Source organism: Stegostoma tigrinum, chromosome 27 (genome assembly GCF_030684315.1).
Source record: "Stegostoma tigrinum isolate sSteTig4 chromosome 27, sSteTig4.hap1, whole genome shotgun sequence".
Lineage (NCBI taxonomy): Eukaryota > Metazoa > Chordata > Chondrichthyes > Orectolobiformes > Stegostomatidae > Stegostoma > Stegostoma tigrinum.
Window position 1 is genome coordinate 32,116,798 of NC_081380.1, and position 25,502 is coordinate 32,142,299.

General features: G+C 41.8%; 1 protein-coding gene across 1 annotated transcript; it reads left to right on the forward strand.

The window, feature by feature from the left end:
• Positions 1-4,242: 4,242 nt before the first annotated feature.
• LOC125464666 (trafficking regulator of GLUT4 1-like) lies at positions 4,243-25,092 on the forward strand. The gene is made up of 3 exons (XM_048557332.2): positions 4,243-5,031; positions 11,197-11,329; positions 23,071-25,092. The coding sequence occupies exons 1-3, from the start codon at positions 4,627-4,629 to the stop codon at positions 23,079-23,081; spliced, it is 549 nt and encodes a 182-aa protein (XP_048413289.1). The 5' UTR covers positions 4,243-4,626; the 3' UTR covers positions 23,082-25,092.
• The last annotated feature ends 410 nt before the right edge of the window (positions 25,093-25,502 follow it).

The window sequence follows — 25,502 nt, forward strand, 5'->3', positions numbered from 1 at the left end:
CAATGGTGAAGCCCTTTAGGAATCAATTGAAATTTGCCAAGACCAGATTCTGAGCACACAGCTGATAACATAGAGGCAGTGAGATGTTCAAGAGAAGTGGGGTGGCATCAATGTACCAACCTATCCTGGTCCACCCATGTTGTTGCCACAGTCAAAAAAGTACAACAATGCCTCTACGTCCTCAGGAATGTACGGAAATTCAGTGTGACTGCAAAGACTCTAACCAATTTTTATAGATGTACTATAGAAAGCATTCTATCTGGATGCATCATGGCTTGGTACGGCAACTGCTTTGCACAGGATTGTAAGAAACTACAGAGAGCTGTGAACACAGCCCAGTCCATCATCCAACCTAACCTTCCATCCATTGACTCTATATACACCTCTCACTGCCTTGGGAAGACAAACAACATAATCAAAGACCCCTCCCACCCCAGTTAGAATTTTTTCCAACCTCTTACATGGGCAGAAGATACAAAAGTTAAACACACGTACCAACAGATTCAAGAACAGCTTCTTCCCTGCTGTTATTAGACTTTTAAATGAATGCCTCAAATTTCAAATTTAATGCTGACCTCATTTTTTGTGTACCTTCTCTGCAGCTGTAACATTGTATTCCTCGCCCTGTTCTGTTACCCTTATGCACTGTATACTGCATGCAAAACAAATCTTTTCACTATTTGTGACAATAACAAATCAAACCAAATCAAATCAAAAACAAATCTATGTAAATGGAGAAAGAATAATGTTTCCCAAATTGAGCGTATAGATATGGAAAAGGGACCAAGGATAGATTCCTGATGTCTACAGGAGTAACAGTAAAAGGACAGAAAGAAAACCTAACACCATAACTAAATTCAAATACTAAAAATGGAACTGATCAAGAGAACACCCACTGAGCAGCTGGATGCAGGAGGAGCGATGTTGGAGGAGGATGGTGTGATTGGCTATGTCAAAGTTTGCAGGGATGTAGGGGAAGACTAGAGAGATAATGAAATACAGTAACAGTCATGGAGGATATTGCTTTATGATGGATTATGGCTGTTTCTATACTGTGACTAGATGATTAGTTGGTTGGAGAAATTTAAACATTGAATTATAAACATTACACAGATTTTGGAGATGATTTGGAGAGGTTGGGGAGATGATGCAAGGTGCGGTCATTTGTAAGGAAAGAGGAGCTGACGGTGATCTATATGAAGGGGGTGTGGTGATGAAGCTAGAGGCTTTGAAAACATGGGAGGGAGTACCTGAGGAGAGAAAGCCACTGATAATCTTAGGTAATTTGAGAACCAGCAGGAGAAGTTGGATGGTTGGCAATTTAACAGGAATGGAATCAAGAGAGAGATAGATTCAGTAGAGAGATGGCAAGAGCAAAGACAGGTGAGAATTTAAAGAAAGGTATGAATTTAAGGCTGGGGCAGGACAGCAGCGAGTGTCTTGGCTTGGCACTTGCAGGCAAGATAAAGGGAGGATGTAATCCTTGAGCTCTTCAAACTTGCAGTCAGAGGTGAAGGTTGGAGCAGTTGTAGAAGGGTATTTCAATTAGAGAAGGGAAACCTGAGAGACAGCCTTTGTTGGTCAGGGTGATCCTGAGGTAATGAACAGTTTTACAGAGTAGGAAAGAAGTTTGCTAATACTTGTTGCAACTGTGTGCTGTATATGCTCCACTGTTCTTGCTGAACAGCAGGGAGTCAAGTTGAATATCAGCAGATTGGGGATATCATGGAGCCCATCACAGCCAGAACCAGTTTTGTCCTTGCCCTGTATCTGTGCATCCAAAATTTAGCAGGATCTGTGGGTAACTTCTCCATCCCAGATTCCTTCAATGCTGACCAGTAACCTGAGTAAGAATGGCTCAATTATTTTGATTCAATTCACTGGATAACAATATTAAACTAATACAAAAGTAATAATAATGATTAGAATGTAAAAGATGTGACTATTAAAAAAGTGTTGTTATCTGATGGGGAGGGGGGGCATTTTCACAGTTGAGCCCTATGTTCCTTTGTATCAGCTGACCACACCAAACTAGGGCTGGAGTGTTAGCACTATGAAGGGTCCAGGCCCGAAACTTTAGCTTTTGTGCTCCTAAGATGCTGCTTGGCCTGCTGTGTTCACCCAGCTCCACACTTTGTTATCTTACATCTACAAATGTATTAGTTGGAGATTCCAGTTACAGAAGTGATTCTCATTATTGATGAATCTTCTATGACATTCAGAGGATGTGGTGTTTCATAATATGGACCCTGTGAGGTCCAATTATTCTTCTTTTCTCTAAGAGCCTGGGAATTTCTATAAATTTCTTTGACAACAACACTTCCAATACCTGTTGCCCACCAACTTATCTCTCTCTCTCCTCTCAGCCCTCAATAAGGATCCTGCAGAAATGTGCCTTTGAAAAGCTTCTTAATCTCCAGGCAATGGAATTAAGTTGTATATCAGAGATGAGAAATGACCAGTGAACACGCCAATATTCACACAATGCCATGTAGTGCTGAAAGATGTACACCAGTACCATATAATATTTTTGCTCCTTTCGTGTTTCAACTCAAGACATCAGCAAGAATGAGATATAGAAGGGGTGGGGGGGGGCAATTGGGTGACAGTCATTGGGGCCTGTCAGGGCAGGACCATCTTCCTCCTGAAAGTATAATATCATAACTAATCGGCTCAGTTCCAGTGGCAGAACATATGACTCATTTCCTCAGCAGAACTCAGTTTAACTGTAGCAACATCCATTTGCTTTCTATTCAAGCAATTTGTGAGCTGCTCAGAATAACTACACATAACATCAGTGGCCAGCAATTAAATGAGAACAACTTGCTTTATTGGCAAGGAAAAATCTTCCCTGGACAAATGTATGAATGTGAGGTTTAGATAGATGCAGACACAGGCACTGAAACAGTAGTGAAGATCAGTAGTCGTGGTGAAGGATTGGGTTAGTATTTCAAAGTCAATTCAAGACTGAATGAGTAAATGAGGGACGAGTCCCACTGGCTTCAGTTTAAGTGGGCATTAAATTGGCACTAAGGCATAGAGTTTCTGACAGAGATTGAGCTGGTAGTTTCATTCCTGTCTATCACTGATCACTTGAAACCAGACAGGCAGCTAGACAGTTCGGCAACAGTTTCAGAATCAAGATTGGTGACTGAGGCTTGTGTACACCAAACACATACTTAAAACCTGGTTACAAGGGACAAGAGGCATCTCGTCACTAACAATGTGGAAGGAAGTATTAGGGCAGACTGGAGGTAATGGTTCCAGAGAAGTCTATTGGTGTCTATCCTGGCGAGGAATAGGAGCAAGAACCATCAGCAGTGTCATATGGAGGAGAGAGAGCCATGGGAGAACACTGAAAGACGATGGAGTAATTGATCATCTGCAGACAGGCTGGGAAGAAGGAACTGAAGCAGTTCCAGATTAAGTAATCAGGTCGATCCATTTATAATGTATTTTCATGGCAAACAGTTTAACCAATTGTGAGTAATTTATTGTAATCCCTGCCCAGGCAAAGGTAGACGATTCTGTTTCAATTAAAATCATCGGGACAGCTATAGCCATTTCATACTGTGCCCCTGGTACAGTGGTAGTGTCTCTACCTCTGAGCTAGGCGCCCCTAGTTCAAGCCCGACGCGTGACATAACATCTCTGAACAGTTTGTCCAGGGAGTATTTCCTTTGTGCGCCAATCTATTTACGTTGTCGCGAACTAATTTGACAAGGGCGTGTTAAAAACCTCTCCCCTGACAAACCGTTAACTCCACGCATCAGGACTGGCTTTGAGAAAATTGAGTACTTTTGAAACAAAAGAAAAATAGTGTTGGCGTAGACGGCACTGTGCAAACGACCGGTCTTCTAAAAGATCCCAGCCATCCGAATGCATTAGCAGAAGTTATTTGTAGTTATCGATTTGGCGTTTAATGGACGCTCCTTGTCCCTGCAAACACAATTGTATGAATTATGCACAGAGCAATAAAAGTGTTGTGTGTGTGTGTGTATCAATGGGGTGGTGGGGTGCATGCAGTCGGGCCGATGCATGTTTTAGATGCATGTACTCCCCAGAGGCAGTTAGCAAACTGCACTCGCTGTCTCGAGCTGCTTCTAAAGCTTTTTATCTCTCTCTCTCTCTGGGGTGGCTGGAGCGAAGGCATCGGCAGGCAGGTAGCGCGACGGCAGCTTCAAGTTCCTGACACCGTGTTTTCCCTGAGAAGCTGGTGATGCGGCGAGCCCGGGACTGGGAGGTGGGTGGGGAAGAGGATTCAGGATGCTGTTCGCTCTGGTGGGTGTGAATGGACTAATCCAGTGTAAACATCTCTTTGGATTGGTGTAATGTGAGAGACCCCAGTGTCTGTCTCCACAGCGGCTGTGCTTCCCGCTTCACTCAGGAAAAGGGAGATTTCTCCAGCAGCGGGGATCCCCACCTCTCCCTTACAGTTCTGTTTCCCCCCTTGACCGCCTCTTGTTTTTACTTTGCACGGAAGTTTATTTTTAAAAAAGGGGACGGCTGTTCCCCCCTCCCACCACCATCTCTCTCTCTCGACGCCCCCCCCCCCCACCCCCCGAGGATGAAATTGTAACATTTTCTTTCCACACACTTGGCGCTTCTTGAGAGAGTGAGTGGGAAATGGCGCTAAATGCCGAGGTCGCCTTCGAGAATTTGGGCGGATCTGGACACACGGCCTCGACCAAGGAGCACCAGGAGACCGAGAAACTTCTCAACATCTCCGAAGCCAACCTGGAGAATGGCATCAAAGACTCCAGCGCGTTCCCCGCCAGCCCTCCGAGCGGCAAGAAGGCGGAGGGCGATAAGAATGGCCACGGCGTGCCCAGCTTCTCCTCCGAGTCCATGTCCAAAATCGGAGTGCCTCCGACATCCCCATCCCGGCTCAGCCTGGGCAGAGCGTCGTCCACGGTCACCATTAGCGGCCAGGACCAGACCCCACCCAGAGACTACCTGGTGTTGGCCATTGTCTCCTGTTTCTGCCCCATCTGGCCCATCAACATCGTGGCGCTGGTCTATTCTATCATGGTGAGTGCATATGTCTGCAACTTTCTCCCACCTGACACTCGGATCACCAGCGATGTTTGTCCAGCGGTAGAATGTGCCTCACAAAGAATTCCATACCCTGCCCCCACCCCCCGCAGCTTGTTTTAACTGTGTGTGTGTGTGTGTGTGTGTGTGTGTGTAACCCCCCCCCCCCCCGATTCCCTTCAGTCTCTGTACCCCTCTACCTCCCCAGGAGCTTGTTTTAACTCTCTCCCTCTCTGTCTATAACCATTCAGCCTGTCTTTTGGGCAACCCGCTCTTCAAAGGAGCATCATTCCCTCTGCTTTTCACCAAACTATTATTGATCAAACTAATCACCCAATACCCTCTTGGATAGCATTTGGGGCTCGGAAAACAAAACTTCTCTATAGGAGACAGACTTCTCCGAAGTTAGCACTTTCCCTAATAAAACAAACCCTCTTCAGAAAATGTGAATCTTGGTCAACACGAGTCGCTAAGAGCGAACGTCCCAAGTTTTCGTGTTAATGTTGGCTGATCGGTGTGCAGTGTTGACAGACAGGCTGCAAGACCCTTCTGTTTTAAGAGAGCGAGAAAAGGCTAACAAGATAAAACAACAAGTTACCAGCTACTATCATTGGAGGCTGTAGGAGGTGTGGCATCTTGGCGATGCAGTAACTGAACGGCTGCTCTCGAACTCGGTTTAGCCTGGGGTTGGGTTTCTCTGGCAGAGGCGATGCCCTTTCGCTGTGCATTTCCCGGAGCTACTGACGCATCCGAGCAAGCAGCGGCGGGCGCGTTGTTTCTGTTTAGCGAGGGTGTATGCGAACATAATTTGTACCCCAGGCAAACGCTTAACGTTTAAATGTTGCCATTTTCCAGTCATTCAGTCGGAGGGTGGGGCAGTTTGCCAGGCACATCCCTTTACACCCATCTCTGCCCAAACTGGTTGACCTGGGAGTCCCTCAAGTCAACTCCCTTAGTCTAAACTAGCTGCCCAATTCTGCCACCATAAGACAGTGTGTGTTGAACTCTTAAAAAAGAGCAGCTGTCCCTGAATCCGAACTGTCCGTGCTCAGTGTCAGACCATCCATGAAGTACTCGACGTTCTCAGCAAGTGCAGAAGCTGTTTTCAGGAACCTGGGGCTAGAGATGTTAAAATACCGCGAAGATTCCCGCTCGTCCTTCCTCTCCATTTCCTCACTACTTTCTTTAGAAGTTTAATTTTATTGAATATTAATGAGCGAGGTGGGGTGTCGGGGCAGGATTGGGCTCTTCAGTGGTATTAAAAGCCAAAAGAACTGCGGATGCTGTAAGTCAGGAACAAAAACAAAGTTGCTGGAAAAGCTCAGCAGGTCGGGCAGCATCTGTAGAGGAGAAAACAGAGTTAACGTTTCAGGTCTAGTTCTAAGGAAGGGTCAGCGGACCCTAACCGTTAAATCTGTTTTCTCCTCTACAGATGCTGCCCGACCTGGTGAGCTTTTCCAGCAACTTTGTTTTTGCTCTTCAGTGGTATTGTCTATAGGAAGTCTAGGCTCACAAATGCTAAATGGGGAGTTGGAGGAGGTGCTAGAAGGTACCTACCCACGGGGCCCTGTGCCAACAAGCTCGAGTGTGTTTAGAAAACTAGGAGAGGGACATTTACTAGGCTAGGATGTCTTTTTAAAAAATGCTGTTTGCCTTGCCTCTCTGCCACCCCAAACTTATTTACCCATTCAACAAATGAGATTAGCAAATAATAACAGAAAAATCAGGCTCAAAAATTTAGTCATTTCTTTGCAAAATGTTCATCCATTTTCTCTCTCAAGTGTAACACATTATTTGCTTGTTCATAATTGGCTTTGTAGGAACCCAATGTTGTAGGCTTCGACTATGTCCTGTTAAGATTCTTCTAATTATGTGGATTATGTCAATTCTTCTCTACCCCAGGACTACAGTTATTTCAGAGGCAGTCAGTGTTCAGTCAGATGCTGTTCAGAAACTACCCAATCTCACATGTGTCAAATTCCTAGGATAAATTCTCAGGACAGGAACAAGCCCACCCATCCCAGTCCTTTCCATTTGCAGATTTTGATGACTAGATTGATGGGAGAATTCAAAACTCAAATTATGTAGCAAAGACTGATAAATGGCCATTCTTTTACAAAGACTAGATTTCAGGATAGAAATTACTTATTAATCTTCCTTCATTTAACATAGAAACATAAATTTGACACAAATGTGAGTGGGTATTTCAAATGCACAGTCATTTAAATGCAGTTTCTTTGCTGAAATGATTGTCGGTTTAGTGGTTCAGGTTAGCAGGATTGAGTGAGGATCAATTCAGAAAATTTTACATCTGTGACTTGGAATAATTATTCATTGATATCCATTTGCTGATTGGCCCTTGATTTGATGATAGTTGACTGCAAACACAATATACGTAATTTTCTGGTTCTAAAACACAGGTCAGCATGCATCTGATAGACAAAGGATGTGGAATTGCATAATAAAATTGGTTTACTGCTATCAGTTACATGACAAGTAAATTATGTTATGCCTTCTTTTTATGTTGCTTACAGGCAGGTGCACAATAAGGGGTGACAGCTCCCCATTGAAGTAAAGATGTACCAGTTAATATGTAATATGATCTCATGTTTGTGCACTGATATTTGACCAGTTATGAACCCTTTTATGGATTGATATATGGATGAAGCAATTGCTCAGATGTTTACATTTTTATTAGCTATCTATGGATGATTAATTTGAACCTACAAGTTCATTTAAAATTAATTAAATACATATCACTCCAATGAAAAGCAAGTATGGTGAATATCCTTTCGCCATCAGTAAAATTGCAGAGGTGCATTTTGCAATATTTTGCCCTGAAGAAGTTTTTAATCATGAGGGTGAGGCAGTAATTGTGATTGGCTCACAAAGGATAAGGAAGGGAAGGTTAGAATGTGCTAATGTTAGTGCAATACCATTCTTCCCAAATTAGTAATACACAACTATTCCTAACAAATGGAATTGTTCAGTTTCAGACTTGGACAGTTAACAAGCACTAATTACTGCTACTGTCCCTCACTTGGGAAGGGAAAGTTGGCCAGGACTCCTAGTCCTAATTAATGTTCCATAGCTGCTGCAGAAATGTGCAATTAAGCCTTCCTTGATGTCCTCATGGTTAAATGCCTGTCAAGACTCTGAGCAAAATGTAGGCCACTAAATGTTGGCTAATTTTAGTGGATTCTCTGCTTCTTAAGAAGTTAAGTCCAAAGACACGAACGAAAGGTTGGGTGAAAGAAGTTCCATTGAGTTCTGCAATATAAAACCTATTTGTTGAAAGAAACATATTCCAAGATACAATTAATATAACAAACTTTCACTTCTGTTTAATTACTTCTTCATTAATATTCAAATTTATTCTAATGTGTGCAATATTAATAAGAAAGACGACATCCCTGGGTTCCTTAGGGATTTTAGCACACCAGGGATCCTGTTGTGAAATTAAAAACTGTAATTAGCTACAATGTCCCGAATCCTCAATAAACAATACAGCGTCAAGCCCAGTGTTAGCTTTATAATTCACCATTTGTACTAATTGTTTTCCTTTTTAAATTTTGGTGCCATATACTGCAATATCCTACACTGCACATTCTTGTAATGAACAAATTAATCAGGCTGAGATTGAATGCAGTTCTACTGATGTGATTTCTTTGATATTTTTCAGCCAACAGGATAATCTCATTTAAGACTAGCTGTAATTTAATACAGTGGTCGTTGTTTATGCTGGTGCCACCCCGTGCCGTAACATGTTTTTAGCAACAGAACTATCCGTACAGAGCTACTTCACTTGTCAAATCTCTAACAATTTGCAAGAAAGTACAAAACTGTGACTCCAGACTACTTAGTTGAAGTGATGTTACAGTAATGAGTGTATTGATTTACTGTAATGACCAGCTGCATCAAACAGTCCTGGCTTAAATCTCTAATGCAGCGTTTTGTGTCTTTGCCAAACCATACCACACCCTTCCTCATCATCATCTGCAATCATACGTTTTGTGCTCGATATTAACAAATCAATATTTTACTTCATGTACATGAAAATTCAACCAAAAATACATTGTAAATCTCTTGTTCTACTTTTTCACATGGGAATACTGCCTTATAAGAACTATCCTTTGTGAGCAGTACCTGATCACTGTAGTTTTATAATGTTACTGTTTGGCACCCACATTGATTTGCCCATTATATTGCATTGGCAATATCTTTCAATGAAACCGTATGGGTCGGGCATTCTGCTTTTGAAGACAACACCAAACCAGGAATTGAAGAAACTTTGGCCAGTCAAAATTAGTGATATTAGTATTGAGAATAAAAATATATATTTCTAATTATTAGCAACATCAAGCATTACTAAGTTCAGCACATATATGGTGTAGGTAGGATAATACTTCTTTGCATCCAGGATGTATTCCATTAAATCATCAACTATCCCAATAGCTCGACTGACAGCATTTATCAGCACTGAGTATGTGCCATAAATTTGTAAGACGTGAGGCAATGATTTCAGAGTGGATAAGCTCACTTTACTTGAGACACTTTTTTGATATTCCAGGCTTTCATCAAATTGATCTGAACTGGATTGAAATTCAGGATGCAAAAGTGAAGAAATGATGCATGTTATAACTCACTAAGCTTAAGAACATTTACCTCAAGATAATAGGGATGTTCTTTTAAAGAAATATTCCTGAAGAAGCTACTTTAATTGCATTATCTGAGAGATATATTACTAACACCACATATGTTTGTGTTTATATTCTGATCAATGAGTTTAAAGTGAACGTATCAAAATTTCCAAAGCTGGTGACTGTCCTGATGGATGGAGCCAGCCTTTCTGTTCCTGAGTTGTAACATCAGTGCCCACCAGAATGCATGTGAGCTGCCCAGTCTGTGTCGGCAATCCTTTTTAGCATTTCTAACGTAGGAAGAGAACTGACAGATCCACCAGCTCAGGCGTCACTTTAGTGTATTTCCAAATTATACCAGTTGTAGTTTTAAGATTTTGAGAATCCAATCTAAAGAGGCAAAATACGACATAGAATAGAGCATTTTCTGTAGCAATTTAGCAGCATTTAAAAATGCTTAATGTCCTTCTGTAAACATTTAATCCAACCGGCAATCCTTTTAAAAAATCTTCAGGTCTAATGAAATAATAGTGACTTGGATCTGAATGTGTCTCTTTGTTCTATCTTTGAAATGCCACATGAACAGTACAGACAGCAAGCTGAGCAGCAGGAACACTTAGCCAGGCATAAAGTTGTCACAGCTAGGTGCCTCTGCTGTCCCTAGAAACAGTCAATCTCCAGGAGAATGACAGCTTATACCACAAGGCCAAAGTTATTGTAGGAGAATTTTAAAATGCTCAAATTAGAATCTTCTTTTTAAATGAATGAGTGACTGTATCCACATTATATCAAGAAAAAGGCTTTCCACATCCCAAACAAGGCTCTGTAGATTCCTGGAGGCAATTCCATTCCTTAGAAAAGATTCTCAAAAATCAATTACCTTCAGTCTTGTTAAGTACTTGAATTTGTTTAGGAAATTGTCAAATAATAAAAATTGCAATATTTTATCCTGTTACTTCCTTATCTAATCTGTACTGCAATGACAGTGAAAGAAAATACAATATAAGGATGCCTGTTTGAGATTCTGTAATTATATAATTCCAAATTACCTTGAAGGTTTCTTTTTTCAATTACATTACACTAATCCATTTAATAAAATCAAGCTCAGTACAGGGTGATCTTTGGTTCATTTGAAATACTTCAAAATACATTAAAAAGCATGTCAGCAGCCACTTATAGTATTAACATTCATGGACTCAAGTGTAAAATAAACAAATTCCCATTTTAAAGAAATACTTTAAGTGCCTATGGAAATAATTTGAGACCAAACAGACATTAGATTTCCATCTGTTGCTCATTATGCTGTTTCCTTTATAGATAGAGGATTTGTGCTTTAATAATAACATTTAAAATGTAATGTTTGGCGCGTAGGACAGTGTCTGAATAGTATTACTTGCAAGTTTTCAGAAGTCCTGAGATAATAACTTTAATTCACAGTTAGCTACCAAATGAAAGAGTTACTTACAATTTAGAATATATTTTTGAAAATCTAACATTTGTTTTTGTTTGTTTCATCCAATAGTCCAGAAACAGTTTACAACAAGGTGACGTGGATGGAGCCAGGAGACTGGGACGTCTCGCCAGATTACTGAGTATTGTAGCAATAGTCATGGGGGCCCTCATCATAATCACCTACTGTGTGGTCAACTTTGCAGGTAACAGTGGCTAGGAAATGAGGCAAAACTGAAGCACTGTGTATGTGGACAGCTTATATTTAATAAAAAAATCACAATGGCTGTCAGGCTAATCTTCAATAATTTTGATGAATCTATACGCGTTATTGCAAAGTTTAGAAGATCAGGGAAAAAAAAATTAATTGAATGTTAAATCAGAGGTGGTGCTTGGTTAGTGCATAGCAATATCAGTAACATTCATTTCGCATCAAAACGTTCTTTTTCATTTCGGAATGTTTGGATTATAGTTGTAGTATATTTAAACAAGTCATTGAATAATTGTTCAGCATTTGCAACTATAAATGTATACAGAGGACACATAGCATGAATAGAATAGGAATTTGATTTGTTTCTAAGGTTGACTTGAAAATGTAATGGACATGCCCTTCACAAGGAGCCACCGGGTGTTTTGTTGTCCCCTATTGCCGTACTTGGCTTGCATCAGAACTTTATTTTCTTATTTCTTGCATAAAAGCAACATTGTAAGCTGTTAAACTATAGAAAGATCATATGTTATGGAAAGTAGTTCCAGCGTTGTCAGTTACCATGTGGTAGAATGCCATGTCTAGCTTAAAGCTCAGTGTCAAAAGATCAAATGACATAAACTAAGAAAAATCACTAGATTTTGAATTAAATGAGATATAGCAGTCTAAGATTCAATTCATTTTATGGCATCAATGATTATGGAACCCTTGGGTAAACCTGGACACTGTCTAGATTTGGGGTGACGTTGCCGTATGTGGCAAATAATGACCTGAGATTCATTAATAACCACATGGGGGTGTGATCATTGACCGGACCAACAATATCAAATCATCAAGCCATGTGTGGCTAGAAAAGATGGGGCAGGTATTGAATGTTCTCAGATAATTAACTCACTTTCTGGATCTGTTGTTGCTACTTTACCCATCTACAAGGCTGAAATCACGGATGTGATGGAATATTCATTGGACAAGTGCAATTGCAATAACTCTCAAGAACTTTGCTACCATCTAGAAAGAAGATGTCTGCTAGATCACCACCCAACTATTGAATTCAATGTCCAGCCCTATCACTACTGCTGTGAGATTATAACATATATAGGCTGCAAGATGTCTTGCAGCACTGTGACCTCCACCATCAGACGGGTTGAAGGCAACATCACCGTCATCTGCAAGATCCTCTGTTTGTTACGCACTGCCAGCTAAATGCTGGAACGTCCTATCTTTCAGTAACACGAAATCACCATGAACACAAGTGCTCAGTAGTTCTAAGAGAAAGCCTATTAGACATCAAGGCAGCCAGTGAAAACAATAAATGTTACTGTACTGGCATTGCTGAGAATACGTTAATGAAGGGAAATGGAAATGTTACTATAGTGATTACGTTACGAGACTAATGATCTCAAGAAGTGAGTTTAAATCCCACTACAGAAGTTGGGGAATTTACAAAATTAATTCTGGAATGAGAAACTAGTATCAGTAATTAGTATCCAGGGATGTGCAAGCTAGGTGGATTAGCCATAGTAAAAATGCAGGGTTATGGGGATAGGGTGAGGGGGCTGGGTTTGAGTGAGATGCTCTTCAGGAGGTTGGTGCAGACTCAATGGACTAAATGGCCTCTTTCTGCATTATAGGCATTCTATGACAATGATGACCATGCACTTACCAGATCGTTGCAAAAGCCAATTTGATTCACTAATGCCTTTTAGGGAAGGATATTTGCCGTCCTTGTCTCGTCTGTGGCTCCAGACTCACATCATTGTGGCTGACTTTTAACTGTCTAATGAAATGATACACAGTTAAGGGCAGTTAGGAATGGACAGTAAATACTGGCCTTCGCAACATCATCCACATCCTGTAAATAAATTAACGGATTTAAATTAGCCTTATAGTTGAACCAACCAAGTTGTGAATAGAATGTTATTTAAATAAAATTATATTCAACAATGAACAGGTACAAGCTTTTATCTTTGTAGGTTAAACAGGTGTAAGATAGACTCTTAGAGGTAACAGAATGAACACTTCTGTTAATTTTCATCATGTCTTAAATTGATGATATTAGCAGAACTTGATATTCTGTTTAAGTATAAATTATCATTGCCAGGCTTCCTGCCTGACATAACTCAAGCCAGTGAAAGGAGAAACATAGTGTAGTAAGAATGAGTGCTTGGCCTTTGGAGACAACCTTCCTGTGGTTGCCTGTGGTCTTAATGCCAGAGACTGAGCAGTTCCAACTCTTACAAATGGTCCTCTGTAGCTTTGTTGCTGTTAGAGAGTTAAATAGCTGTGTACGTATTGTCATTGCCTTACTGTATGGAACTGCTGATCGTATCCCTGACTGATTCTAATCAATGTGCTGTATCAAACACCCCCGGATTTAATATCATGCCATTCTGCTCTGATCTAAGTTAGGAGAATGGTGCCCCATGAGTGGTTATTTTTTCTTATAACACATTAGGGGAAGTTTTTGTACAATTTGTCTGCTTGAAGTGTGTAATACTGTTATAATTGATCTAAGACAATAGATGTCTCTTCTTGTAACTATCAGGGTAATATGGAAATTCAGCAGAAAGTAATTGACATTTAAATGCGAATGTTGTTTCAATAAACAAATGGTATGTTTCTCTTACGTCATTATCAGTAACGTATTAAAATTCTAGTAACTGCTAGAACAAATTACACATCGTCACACTTTCTTACAATAATGGAAACCCAATAATAGAATTTTATAGCACACAAGGAGCCCTTTCAGCCCATCAAGTCTGCACCAGCCAACAAGGAGCCATTCAGCCAAATCCCATTTTCCATTTTCCAACTCTTGATATGTAACCTTATCGATCATGGCACTTCATGTGTGAATCCTTGTAATTTGTAAATGTTCTGATGGTTACCATTGGACAATTGTACCATTCAGGCAGTGAGTTTCAGGCCCCCATTACCCTAAGGGTGAAAACATTTCCCTTTGAATCCCCTTAACACCTCCTACTGCTTATTTGAAATCTACACTCCCAAGTTATGGGCTTTTCTATCCATTCTGTCCAGATCCTTTATTAATTCTATTCACAGTGTAATGACCAGAACTCCACCTTGACCTAATTATTTATAACATGTTCTAGACGGCTCAGTGGTTAGCACTGCTGCCTCACAGCCCCAGGGACTGGGTTTGATTCCACCCTTTGGCAACCGTCTGTGTGGAGTTTGCACATTCTCCCAGTGTCTCTGTGGGTTTCCTCCGGGTGCTCCAGTTCCCTCTCACAGTCCAAAGATGTGCAGGCTAGGTGGATTGGCCATGTTAAATTGCCCATAATGCTCAGGGATGTGCAGGTTAGGTGGATTACCCATGGGAAATGCAAGTTTGCAGGAATAGAGTAAGGGGGTAGGTCTAGGCGGGATGCTCTTTGAAGGATTGGTGTGGATTTGATGGGCCAAATGGCCTGCTTCCACAGTGTAGGGATTCTATGATTCTTACTTTCTGTAGTAGTGATGATCTGCCTAATGATATATCTTCTGCTTATTTCTTCATCCCTTGTAGTTTCCTCCTCAACTGCTACTGGGAGTTCCCCATTTTCAATTCAAGTCTCCTAACTTCTTGATTCTCTTTGTTTTTCTTGGTTTACATCCTTCTAGTATTTCTTTATTTATCCTTTCAGTAAACCCTTAAGCCTCAGAATTCAGCCAACCTAACCAATCACTTCTTGATGATCTTCTATGAGATACTAATGATCTTGTATTCTCCAGTCATATCCTATGAAACTCTTCATTGCTCTTCTACTGTCTCTAATTCACCCGTTTCATCCATTTCCAGAGATAATGGGACTGCAGATGCTGGAGAATCTGAGATAGCAAAGTGTGGAGCTGGATGAACACAGCAGGCCAAGCAGCATCTTAGGAGCACAAAAGCTGACGTTTTGGGCCTAGACCCTTTATCAGAAAAGGTCTGATGAAGGGTCTCGGCCCGAAACGTCAGCTTTTGTGCTCCTAAGATGCTGCTTGGCCTGCTGTGTTCATCCAGCTCCACACTTTGTTATCTCGTTGATTTCCAGAGCTGCATTTCACCATCATCTAGTCTTTGGGTGTCTACTTTTCTAATTGCCTATATTTCAGATGTATATGAATGGTAAAGTCATCATAGTCCCAGAGGACTGTAGGGCTGCTCTCATTAGAGAGAGATGACTGGTGGTGGTTTAATCTGAGGGTCGCTGCATCTCAGGTGAGGGGAACGGTTGAGAAGGAGAGTCCTTAATGATAATGTCAGCTGGTGTGGGAGCCCCATGTAACAAAACACTCTAAATCCCAATTTTGAAGTTGCTAGGTCAGGACTTTTCACACCAACCCTAACTCTAAAATAAGTCAAAAACCATTTTTATTACTGAATTTTTATCTGGAAATAAATGATCACTTCCATGAAGACAAACATTATATTTGTGTACACTTAAAGTGGTCAAGATTATCAAATTCATTGAAAACATGCACGAATGTATACAATTTCATTCAGCTTGAAAAGAATTACCACTTAGCAGCAGAGTATGTACTGAACATGTTAAAATCCATAAAAAAAGTCACCCTCCTTGCCATCAACAAAATCAAATAACACTGCAGACTGCTTCATGAATGGCATCATCATATGGGTCACTTTCAGCAACAAACATGATGTTTGTGACCATGTCATTTCCCCAGAACAGTCATCTTCTGTGTCATCAAGTGCATTGGAGTTCCCACGTTTCCAAATGATTTTACCAGCCTCCTTTCTGATCTCAACCCAGACCTCCACAGTCCGCACACAGGGGGTTGCTAATGTTTCATTATGTATGCAGCTTCCCTTGGTATGTGACATCCCTCATCTGATCATCCAGTCATTTCATATTTTCTTCTCATGCTGTCTTTGCGGGACTTACTTAGAGAAACTTCAAATGGTTGAACAGGGCAGTTGAGACCACCTGGGTTCACTATTGTATCACTGTTTTGTGATCTCGACAAGGTGTAATCTGAACTTGCCCCAGATGAGAAGTTTTTTTCACATAATACTCCCACTCAGAAAATCTAAACCTTCCCCAGCCATAATTTCAACTGCTCCTTTTGGGAACTGCTATTCTACGACAGGGTTTTCTCTCCAACATGAAGCACGGGCTGACTGACATTGTTGTCACCCTAACTTTTCTCACTATTTGACAGGCCGGTATGTCAAAATTCATGGGAGTCTCACGTTCCCAATCCAGGCCAATGCATTCATTTGTCAATGTTTGATCAGAGACCCCTGAAAGGCGATAAGCTGGGCGATCCTGTCAACGCTTAGTCTTTGGTCACCAAACAAAATTGTTTCACTTTCTTAACCCAGTGCACTTAGTGGTCAGCACGTTGGTTTCTGAGCCCTGCGATCCGAGTTCAAGTCTGGGTGCAGCCTATTTCCTGCCCCGGTTAGGGCTGAGCCTCGGGGAGTCTTGTTTGGGGCGGCATGGTGGCTCAGTGGTTGGCACTGCAGCCTCACAGCACCAGGGACCCAGGTTCGATTCCAGCCTCGGGTAACTGTCTGTGTGGAGTTTGCACGTTCTCCCGTGTCAGTGTGGGATTCCTCCGAGTGTTCCGATTTCCTCCCACAGCCCAAAGATGTGCTGGCTAGGTGGATCGGCCATGTTAAATTGCCCATAGTGTTCAGGGGTGTGTGGGTGAGATGCTCCAAGGGGCAGTGTGGACTTGTGGGCTGAAGGGCCTGTTTCCACACTGTAGGGGATCTAATCTAATCTGAAGTGATGCTGTTTAGACTCTTCACTGCTCTCTGAAATAGCCTAGTGCGCCACTTATTTCAAGGGTATTTGGAAATAGGCAATAAATACTGACCTGATAGCCACAGTACATCAAAGAATAAAGGAAAAAAAAGTATCATTAGATTTGTCTGTCATTAGTTTTTAGATCCTTCCCCTCCCACTGGTGATGGTGCCTTAGCATGAATCAGTTTGCTGGCTCACTTTCTGTTGACCTCCTAATTGTCTTCAACAGATTTGATTGATATTGCACTCTTCATCTGTGCCTTTCCTTTTCTCTGCAATTGCAATGGCTTTCTCAACCATCTCTGTCTGCTTCGTTGTGGTCTCCTTCACCTTTTTCCTCCTCGCAATCTTCTTCTCTTTGCTACCTCCTGTAGCTCTGGACAATTCCTTGATATATTTGATGCCCACAGCAGTGTGCAGTTACTGTGTTCACAGTATAAGTATAGTAAAACACACCGCAGAAAGATGGATCCTCTCCATTTTGGGAGCTCCTTTCTAATGGTGTGATAAATCTTCATTTCTGCCAAATAACATCGCTGGCATTGAATGCCAGTTTTTATGTGTTATATTCATTTACTTCCACTGCAATTGGTGCTGGAGTTTCTTAAATGTGGACAGAATATAGTTTGTCTTTTGTCTCTTGGAATGTTCACTAGCGTATTGCTGTAGAGAAGGAAACCATTAAGTCCATCTGTCCTAATTCTAAGAAGTAGCAATCTTCAGAGCAGTCCCCTGACATTTTGCTGTACATCTGAAATTTATTTTTCTTCTTCAAGTGTTTATCGAATTTTGCTTTGAAGTCTGTTAATGCATTAATATCCACTTTCCATGGGCAATACATTCCCAAGCCTAACTTCCTGCTGTATTACAAAGCTTTTCCTCAATTTGCCTCTGGATGATTTTTAAAATTCATTCATGGGATGTAGACATTGCTTCCTGGGCCAGCACTTACCATCAATCCCTAGTTGCCTTTGAGGAAGTGGTAGTGAGCTGCTTTCTTGACCTGTTGCTGTCCATTTGCTATAGATTGACCCACATTGCCATTAATTAACGCATTCCAGAATTTTGACCCAGCAACATTGAAGGGACAGTGACAGATTTCCATGCCAGAAGTTTCCAAGTTGTGGTGTTTCCATGTATCTGCTGCCCTTGTCCTTCTAAACAGGATAGTCCTGGGACTGGAATGTGCTGTGTAAAGAGCGTTGAATTTTTGCAGTGCATCTTATAGACGGTACACACTCCTGCTACTGAGAATTAGCGGTGGAGAAAGGGAATATTTGTGGATGTGGTACCAATCAAGTTGCTACTTTGTCTCAGATGGTGTCAAGCTTCTTGAGTGTTGTTGGTGCTGCACGCATGCCAGGCAATGGGGAGTATTCCATCATACACCTGACTTGTGCCATTTAGATGGTGGACAGGCTTTGGGGAGTCAGGAGGTGAGTTACTTGCTGCAGTATTCCCAGCCTCTGACCTGCTACTCTGGCTACAACATTTCTATGGCTAGTTATTCTATTTTTAGTCGATGGTAACCCCCGGTTGTTGACAGTGGGGCATTTGGTGATTGTAATATTATTGAATATCAAGGAGCAGTGGTTAGATTCTGTCATGTTGGAGATAGTTATTGCCTGGTATTTGTACAACGCAAATATTACTTGCTTCTTGTCAGCCCAGACTTGGATATTGTCCAAGATTTGTTGCATTTGCACACAGATGGCTTCAGTACCTGAGGAGTTGCAAATGCTGCTGAAGACCCCCATGTCTGACCTTATAATAGAGGGAAAGTCATTAATAAAGCAGCGGAAGATGGTTGGGCTTAGGACACTACTCTGAGGAACTCCTGCAGAGATGTCCTGAAGCTGACATGACTGACCTCCAGCAATCACAGCCATCTCCCTATGTGCCCCACCACCAAAGACATCTTTCCCTCCCCACCCTTATCTGCTTTCTGGAGGATTATCAGGAGGACTCTCCAGGACTCCCTTGTCCGCTCCATACTCCCCTCCAGCCCTGCCACACCCAGCACTTTTCCCTGCAACCACAGGAAGTCCTACACCTTCCCCCCTCACTCCCATCCCAGGCCCAAGAAGACTTTCCACATCAAGCAGATGTTCACTTGCACATCTGCTAATGTGATACAGTGTATCCGCTGTTCCTGTTGTGGTCACCTCTACATTGGGGAAACCAAGTGGAAGCTTGGGGACCACTTTGCAGAACACCTACACTTGGTTCGTACTAAGCAACTGCATCTCCCAGTCGCAAACCATTTCAACTCCTTCTCTCATTCCTCAGACGACATCCTGGGCCTCCTGCAATGCCACAGCAATGTCACTCGAAGGTTGCAGGAACAGCAACTCATATTCCGCTTGGGAACCCTGCAGCCCAATGGTATCAATTAGGACCTCACAAGCTTCAAAATCTCCCCTCCCTGTACAGCATCCCAAAACCAGCCTAACTTGTCCCCGCCTCCCTAACTATCCTTCCTCCCACCTATCCCCTCCTCCCACCCAAGCCCACCCCCAACCCCTACCTACTAACCTCAACCCACCCCCTTGACCTATTTGTCCTCCCTGGACTGACCTATTCCCTCCCTACCTCCCCACCTACACTCACCTCTACTGGCTCCATCCCCACCTCTTTGACCTGTCTGTCTCCTCTCCACCTATGTTCTCTTCCATCCACCTTCTATCCACCACTCTCTCTCTCTCCCTATTTATTTGAGAACCCCCTTTCCCTCCCTCATTTCTGAAGAAGAGCCTAGGCCTGAAACATCAGCTTTCCTGCTCCTCTGATGCTGCTTGGCCTGCTGTGTTCATCCAGCTCCACACCTTGTTGTCTCATGATTCCAACCAGCAGAATTTTCCCTGATTCCATTGACTCCAATTTTGCTAGGTGTCCTTGACACCACACTCAGTAAAATGTGGCCCTGATGTTAAAGGTGCCACCCTCACCTCATCTCTCACCTCAGCTCCTTTGTCCATGTTTGAACCAAGCCTGTAATGAGTTCAGGAGCTGAGTGGCCCTAGCAGGACCCAAACTGGGTGTCACTGAGCGGGTTATTGCTGAGCAGGTGCTGCTTGATAGCACTGTTACTGACACCTTCCATCACTTTACTGATGCTCAAGAGTAGACTGCTGGGTCAGTAATGGCTGTGTTGGTAATTGACAGGGTTGGATTTGACCTGCTTTTTTCTGTACAGAATGTTCTGGGCAATTTTCTACATTATTGGAACAGCTTGGTTAAGGACATGGAATGTTTTGGAGCACAAGCGTTTAGAATTATTACTGAAATGTTGTCGGGGCCTATAGCCTTTGCAGCATCCAGCGCCTTTAGCTGTTTCCTGATATTACACAGAATGAGTTGATTTGACTGCAGCTGGGGACTTCTGGAGGAGGTGAAGATGGATTGTCCATTTGGCATTTCTGGTGGAAGGTTGTTGCAAATTCTACAGCCTTGTTTTCTGCCCTGTTGTGCTGGGCTCTCAATACTGAGAATGGTGTTATTTGTGGAGCTTCCTCCTCCAGCGAGTCATTTAATTGTCCACCAGCATTGATGACTGGATGTGGCAGGACTGTTGACCTTAGATTGGATCTGTTGGTTGTGGAGTCGCTTAACTCTGTCTATCACTTGCTGCTTTCACTGTTTTGATACACAAATAGCCCTATTTTGCAGGTTGCTGCGTAACCTTAAGTGTGCTGGTGCTGCTTCCTGCAAGATCTTCTATATTCTTTGTTGAAATGTTTGCCAGTTACTTGAAATGTGTGCCCATTGTTTATCATCTCCAATATCACCTGGAATAGTATCTCTTTATTTTGTCTGTACTCCTCTATTCAATCTACTCTTAGTTTTCTGTCCTCTGCAGTCAGCAATCCACAATTGCTTATTCTTCAAATTCTATTGAATATATCCTCTATCGTCTTCAGCCCCTTCAAGTCTTTGCTAAGATGTAATATCTAAAATTAGACAGAATGCTGCAGAACTTAAAGTAACTTCTGGCTAGTACGTGCCCCACTCTGTAAAGCATTAGACCTCACATGGTTCATTATCTTTTAGTACATACTTGTCCTTTTTATGGTTTGCTTTCTGAATTCAATTTGACATTTGAGCCTATTTGAATTTAGACTCTGGTTCAGACTGCATTGCTCATTCTTCAGTTTGAACTGATTGCTTCACGGGATATAGCTATTTGTGCTCTCACTACAGTTGTGTATGCCCTGTGGAGGGCTCCAGTCCTTTTCCATTTCACAATTACCCTGGCAAGTAGCACAAGGTTCCATGGAAATGAAGGGGATGAGGGTAAGTTGAATGAATGACAGGCAATGTTAGCTCACCAATTCTGGTTAATTCTGGCTAATCATTGTATTGGCAGTAGTCCTTGACACTTGAAATATCTCCACCCCCAGCAACAGAGAAAGAAACAGAATTAGATTCCACTGCATTAGAATGCCTTTCCAAAGATTTCCATTCCATCTGCTTATCGCTGGCGTGTAGGAGGGTTTTTATTTTACTGCCATTACCATGAAGTTGCAAGATGTGTTGTGCACCAAGACTGTTTTGCCTTTGAACTGTGGACAGTTCATGGGTCAAAGTGGTGTATCAAGGAAATGTTGCTTGTGCACACGTTAGGAAAGTTTCAGGAAGGTATTACACATGTCACCTTTGGACAGAGTTGTGGGAGCAGGCAGCAAACTAAGAAGAGCTCAGGTTATTCACGACAGCTGAACAAAGCTGTCTGAAAAAAATATTATTCAAAAGTCGGCATGTATTGTCAGAGAAAGTTGAAACTGGCGCATCCAATTGTTGCTAAATGTTACATTGACATTTGAGCACTAAGATCAGTAGGCAGAACTGGGATGGATGCTGACTCTTGGCACTGATCCATGATATCCAGCCAGAAAACACACTCGTGAAAAAAATAATCTGAGCTCATCTTATCCTGGAAAGACAACTTAGCCTTCATGAGATTCCTGTACACTGGATGAAGGACGCCACATATCATGGAACAGCCATTATGATTTTTATCATAGCATGTGAGAGAGAACAACTGTGCATTTTTAAAGTGTTTTCTTCCATTAACTCATATATAACAGTGTACATTTTGCACTTATGAAAATTTCTTAATTAAATTTGAAATAATGGCATCTCAGCAGCTCATGCTGCAGTGTGTACATTGAAACCATGGAGCCGATACTGGCACAGAAATAGATTGAAAACTGAATAACACCTCCTACCTAATGTAACAGTTTATATAATGGGTTCTCACTGTTCACTATTTTCCAGAAACATGTTTTTAGTATTCCTGTTTGTGACTTCATTGTAAGCAGCAAAAAGAAGATAATGCCTTTTTGTATTTTTATATTACATAGCAGATTTTCCAATTTCAAGTTAAACAGGATGCCATTAAAAGGATCCATTAATTCACCAGATTTAAGTGGCTGTGAGAAATCTCTGTTTTCATGCTGGCTTTATGAGCTGGTGGGCCTGAGAATGAAACAAGATTTTCTTTGCATCCAATTGGCCAGAGGACGACTTCCTAATTGGCTCTTCATGAAGCCACTAAATCCTTGAAAGCACCTTCCCTGGTTTGGAGCAACCAGCTCCCTGCAATCTGAATGAAAGCCTGCCAGGGCATGTCAGAACTAATGTGTGAACGCTCACTGACAAAACCAAACTGCTACCAACAGTTGCACATTCCGCTGCCAACCACTAGGCCTGTGTCTGGAGAGCTGAATGGCACCAGTGAGGGTTTTGTACATGATTTTAACGGACTGAGTGAGTCTATCACTCTGTGCCCTCCTTCCGCACAAGAAAACACACTTTAACACTTTTGATACTTAATCTCATTCGATTCTCAAAGTTCATCTCACTATGACTCCTTCCATCACAATGTAACTGACAGAATGTTCTTAGAAACGGTTATGTTTCAATGAGTTAGAACAAGCTTTGTCGATTAAATTCTAATATCTTCTTTATATTTCAGTTACTGCATAGAAAACCTGCCACACCTCAAGAGAGTTTTGGATTAGTTCCTTTGGGACATAAAGAGAAAGCTGTCTCTTTATGGAAAACGGCAGTTTATGAAATCCAGAACAAGAGGATCTTCATCAAAGGCTACCCAGCCTTTCCAATTCAGCTTAATGTGCATCACTTACAACTCTGCATAATGAATGCTGGAAACAACATTCCTTTTAATTGACATCTGGCAACAGATCTGAAAGCTATTCAAAGCCAACTCCAGTGAGATACCTGAAAATAGACAGCTCTGCAGAATCCTTCTTGTTAGGAATGGCACAAGTGCATGCCCATGAAAGTGGAGAAACTTGTTGCCATTTCAGATAACATGGTTACAAGCCCCTTTCTGTGTTATTGCACAAAAACCGTCAAGTGCACACTGTGATTTTTGCCCTCTTTTGTACAAAAAGAAAAGGACAGTGTTGTCTACAGAGCTAAAACCTGCCAATGGAGAAGGAGGAAGTGTTCAGTGAAAGAAACACGGAAAAGAAGCTAAGTGTTGAAAAGATTGGAGCGGCGAATGGAACCAATGTTTACATCATTGGTTACTGGGTGTCATGATGTTAGTTTTGGTAAATAGCACGATTTTGTACTTTTTATGAAAAAATACCACTTGCATGCTGAATATGAATGTGCTGTGATTGAATTATGTGCTTGGATTATCTGTGGGTGCAGATGTGATGGTCGTGTAGTTTGCTGTTGCATTATGCTCGTTTTGTGGTTGTATTTGCCAAAACAATGAGTGTTACTCAAACACGATAGCTCTTTCTGATTGGTTTTGTCATTTTCACAGAACGATTGATTGTACAGGTACTCGAGAAGTAATCTCCAAGCCACTGAACCCTTTCCTTGGCAATTTATTATGATAGTAATTAAACTCACACAGCATTCAAGGAACGTGTCAATTAAAAGTAGTTATTTGTCATTTCTAAAATTGTGATTTTTTTTTGGAAGCTGTACTGTGGCTACAGTCTTTCTTCTTGATTTCTTTTGAGTAGGGAATGGTAAAAATATGAGTTCTGAATGTGTAATATTTGTAACATGAACAGGGAATTAATTTTTGGTGTGATTAGAGTTAAATTCTTTCTCAGTGGCTGAAGACTTTCAATCAAATTCATGTCGCACACATCAAGTTAAATAAATTGTGTAAGTAGAGAATTTCACATGGAGTAAAATCAGAGTTTATTTCTTTAATATTTAGTAAGCAACATTTGGAGGGGATTTAATCGCAACAGTTTGTTAAAGCTGATGTCCAAATTGAGAAGATAAATTCTCTCACCCCTCCAATCTTTAAATGTTACCCAAAGAACGTAAATGTGTATTTGCTGTGTTGTTGTAACTGTATGCATCTCGAAATTTCAGCATGCAACAGGGAGGGTGGGGAATGACTCTTCTGTAGGACTGGCACTGCATTATTGGTACCACATTTAGAGAACATATAGAACATAGAACAGTACAGCACAGAACAGGCCCTTCAGCCCATGATGTTGTGCCGACCATTGATCCTCATATATGCACCCTGAAATTTCTGTGACCATATGCATGTCCAGCAGTCTCTTAAATGACCCAAATGACCTTGCTTCCACAACTGCTGCTGGCAACGCATTCCATGCTCTCACAACTCTCTGTGTAAAGAACCCACCTCTGACATCCCCTCTATACTTTCCTCCAACCAGCTTAAAACTATGACCCCTCGTGTTAGCCATTTCTGCCCTGGGAAATAGTCCCTGGCTATCAACTCTATCTATGCCTCTCATTATCTTGTATACCTCAATTAGGTCCCCTCTCCTCCTCCTTTTCTCCAATGAAAAAAGTCCGAGCTCAGTCAACCTCTCTTCATAAGATAAGCCCTCCAGTCCAGGCAGCATCCTGGTAAACCTCCTCTGAACCCTCTCCAAAGCATCCACATCTTTTCTATAATAGGGCGACCAGAACTGGACGCAGTATTCCAAGTGCGGTCTAACCAAAGTTTTATAGAGCTGCAACAAGATCTCACGACTCTTAAACTCAATCCCCCTGTTAATGAAAGCCAAAACACCATATGCTTTCTTAACAACCCTGTCCACTTGGGTGGCCATTTTAAGGGATCTATGTATCTGCACACCAAGATCCCTCTGTTCCTCCACACTGCCAAGAATCCTATCCTTAATCCTGTACTCAGCTTTCAAATTCAACCTTCCAAAATGCATCACCTCGCATTTATCCAGGTTGAACTCCATCTGCCACCTCTCAGCCCATCTCTGCATCCTGTCAATGTCCCGCTGCAGCCTACAACAGCCCTCTATACTGTCAACGACACCTCCAACCTTCGTGTCGTCTGAAAATTTGCTGACCCATCCTTCAATCCCCTCATCTAAGTCATTAATAAAAATTACAAACAGTAGAGGCCCAAGGACAGAG

What these genes read in the sequence shown, in the direction of transcription:
- LOC125464666 (XM_048557332.2), top strand. Translation starts at nt 4,627, where the DNA reads ATGGCGCTAAATGCCGAGGTCGCCTTCGAGAATTTGGGCGGATCTGGA. An exon ending in CGCTGGTCTATTCTATCATG is followed by an intron (nt 5,032 to 11,196) that starts GTGAGTGCATAT and finishes TTCATCCAATAG; the next exon opens with TCCAGAAACAGTTTACAACA.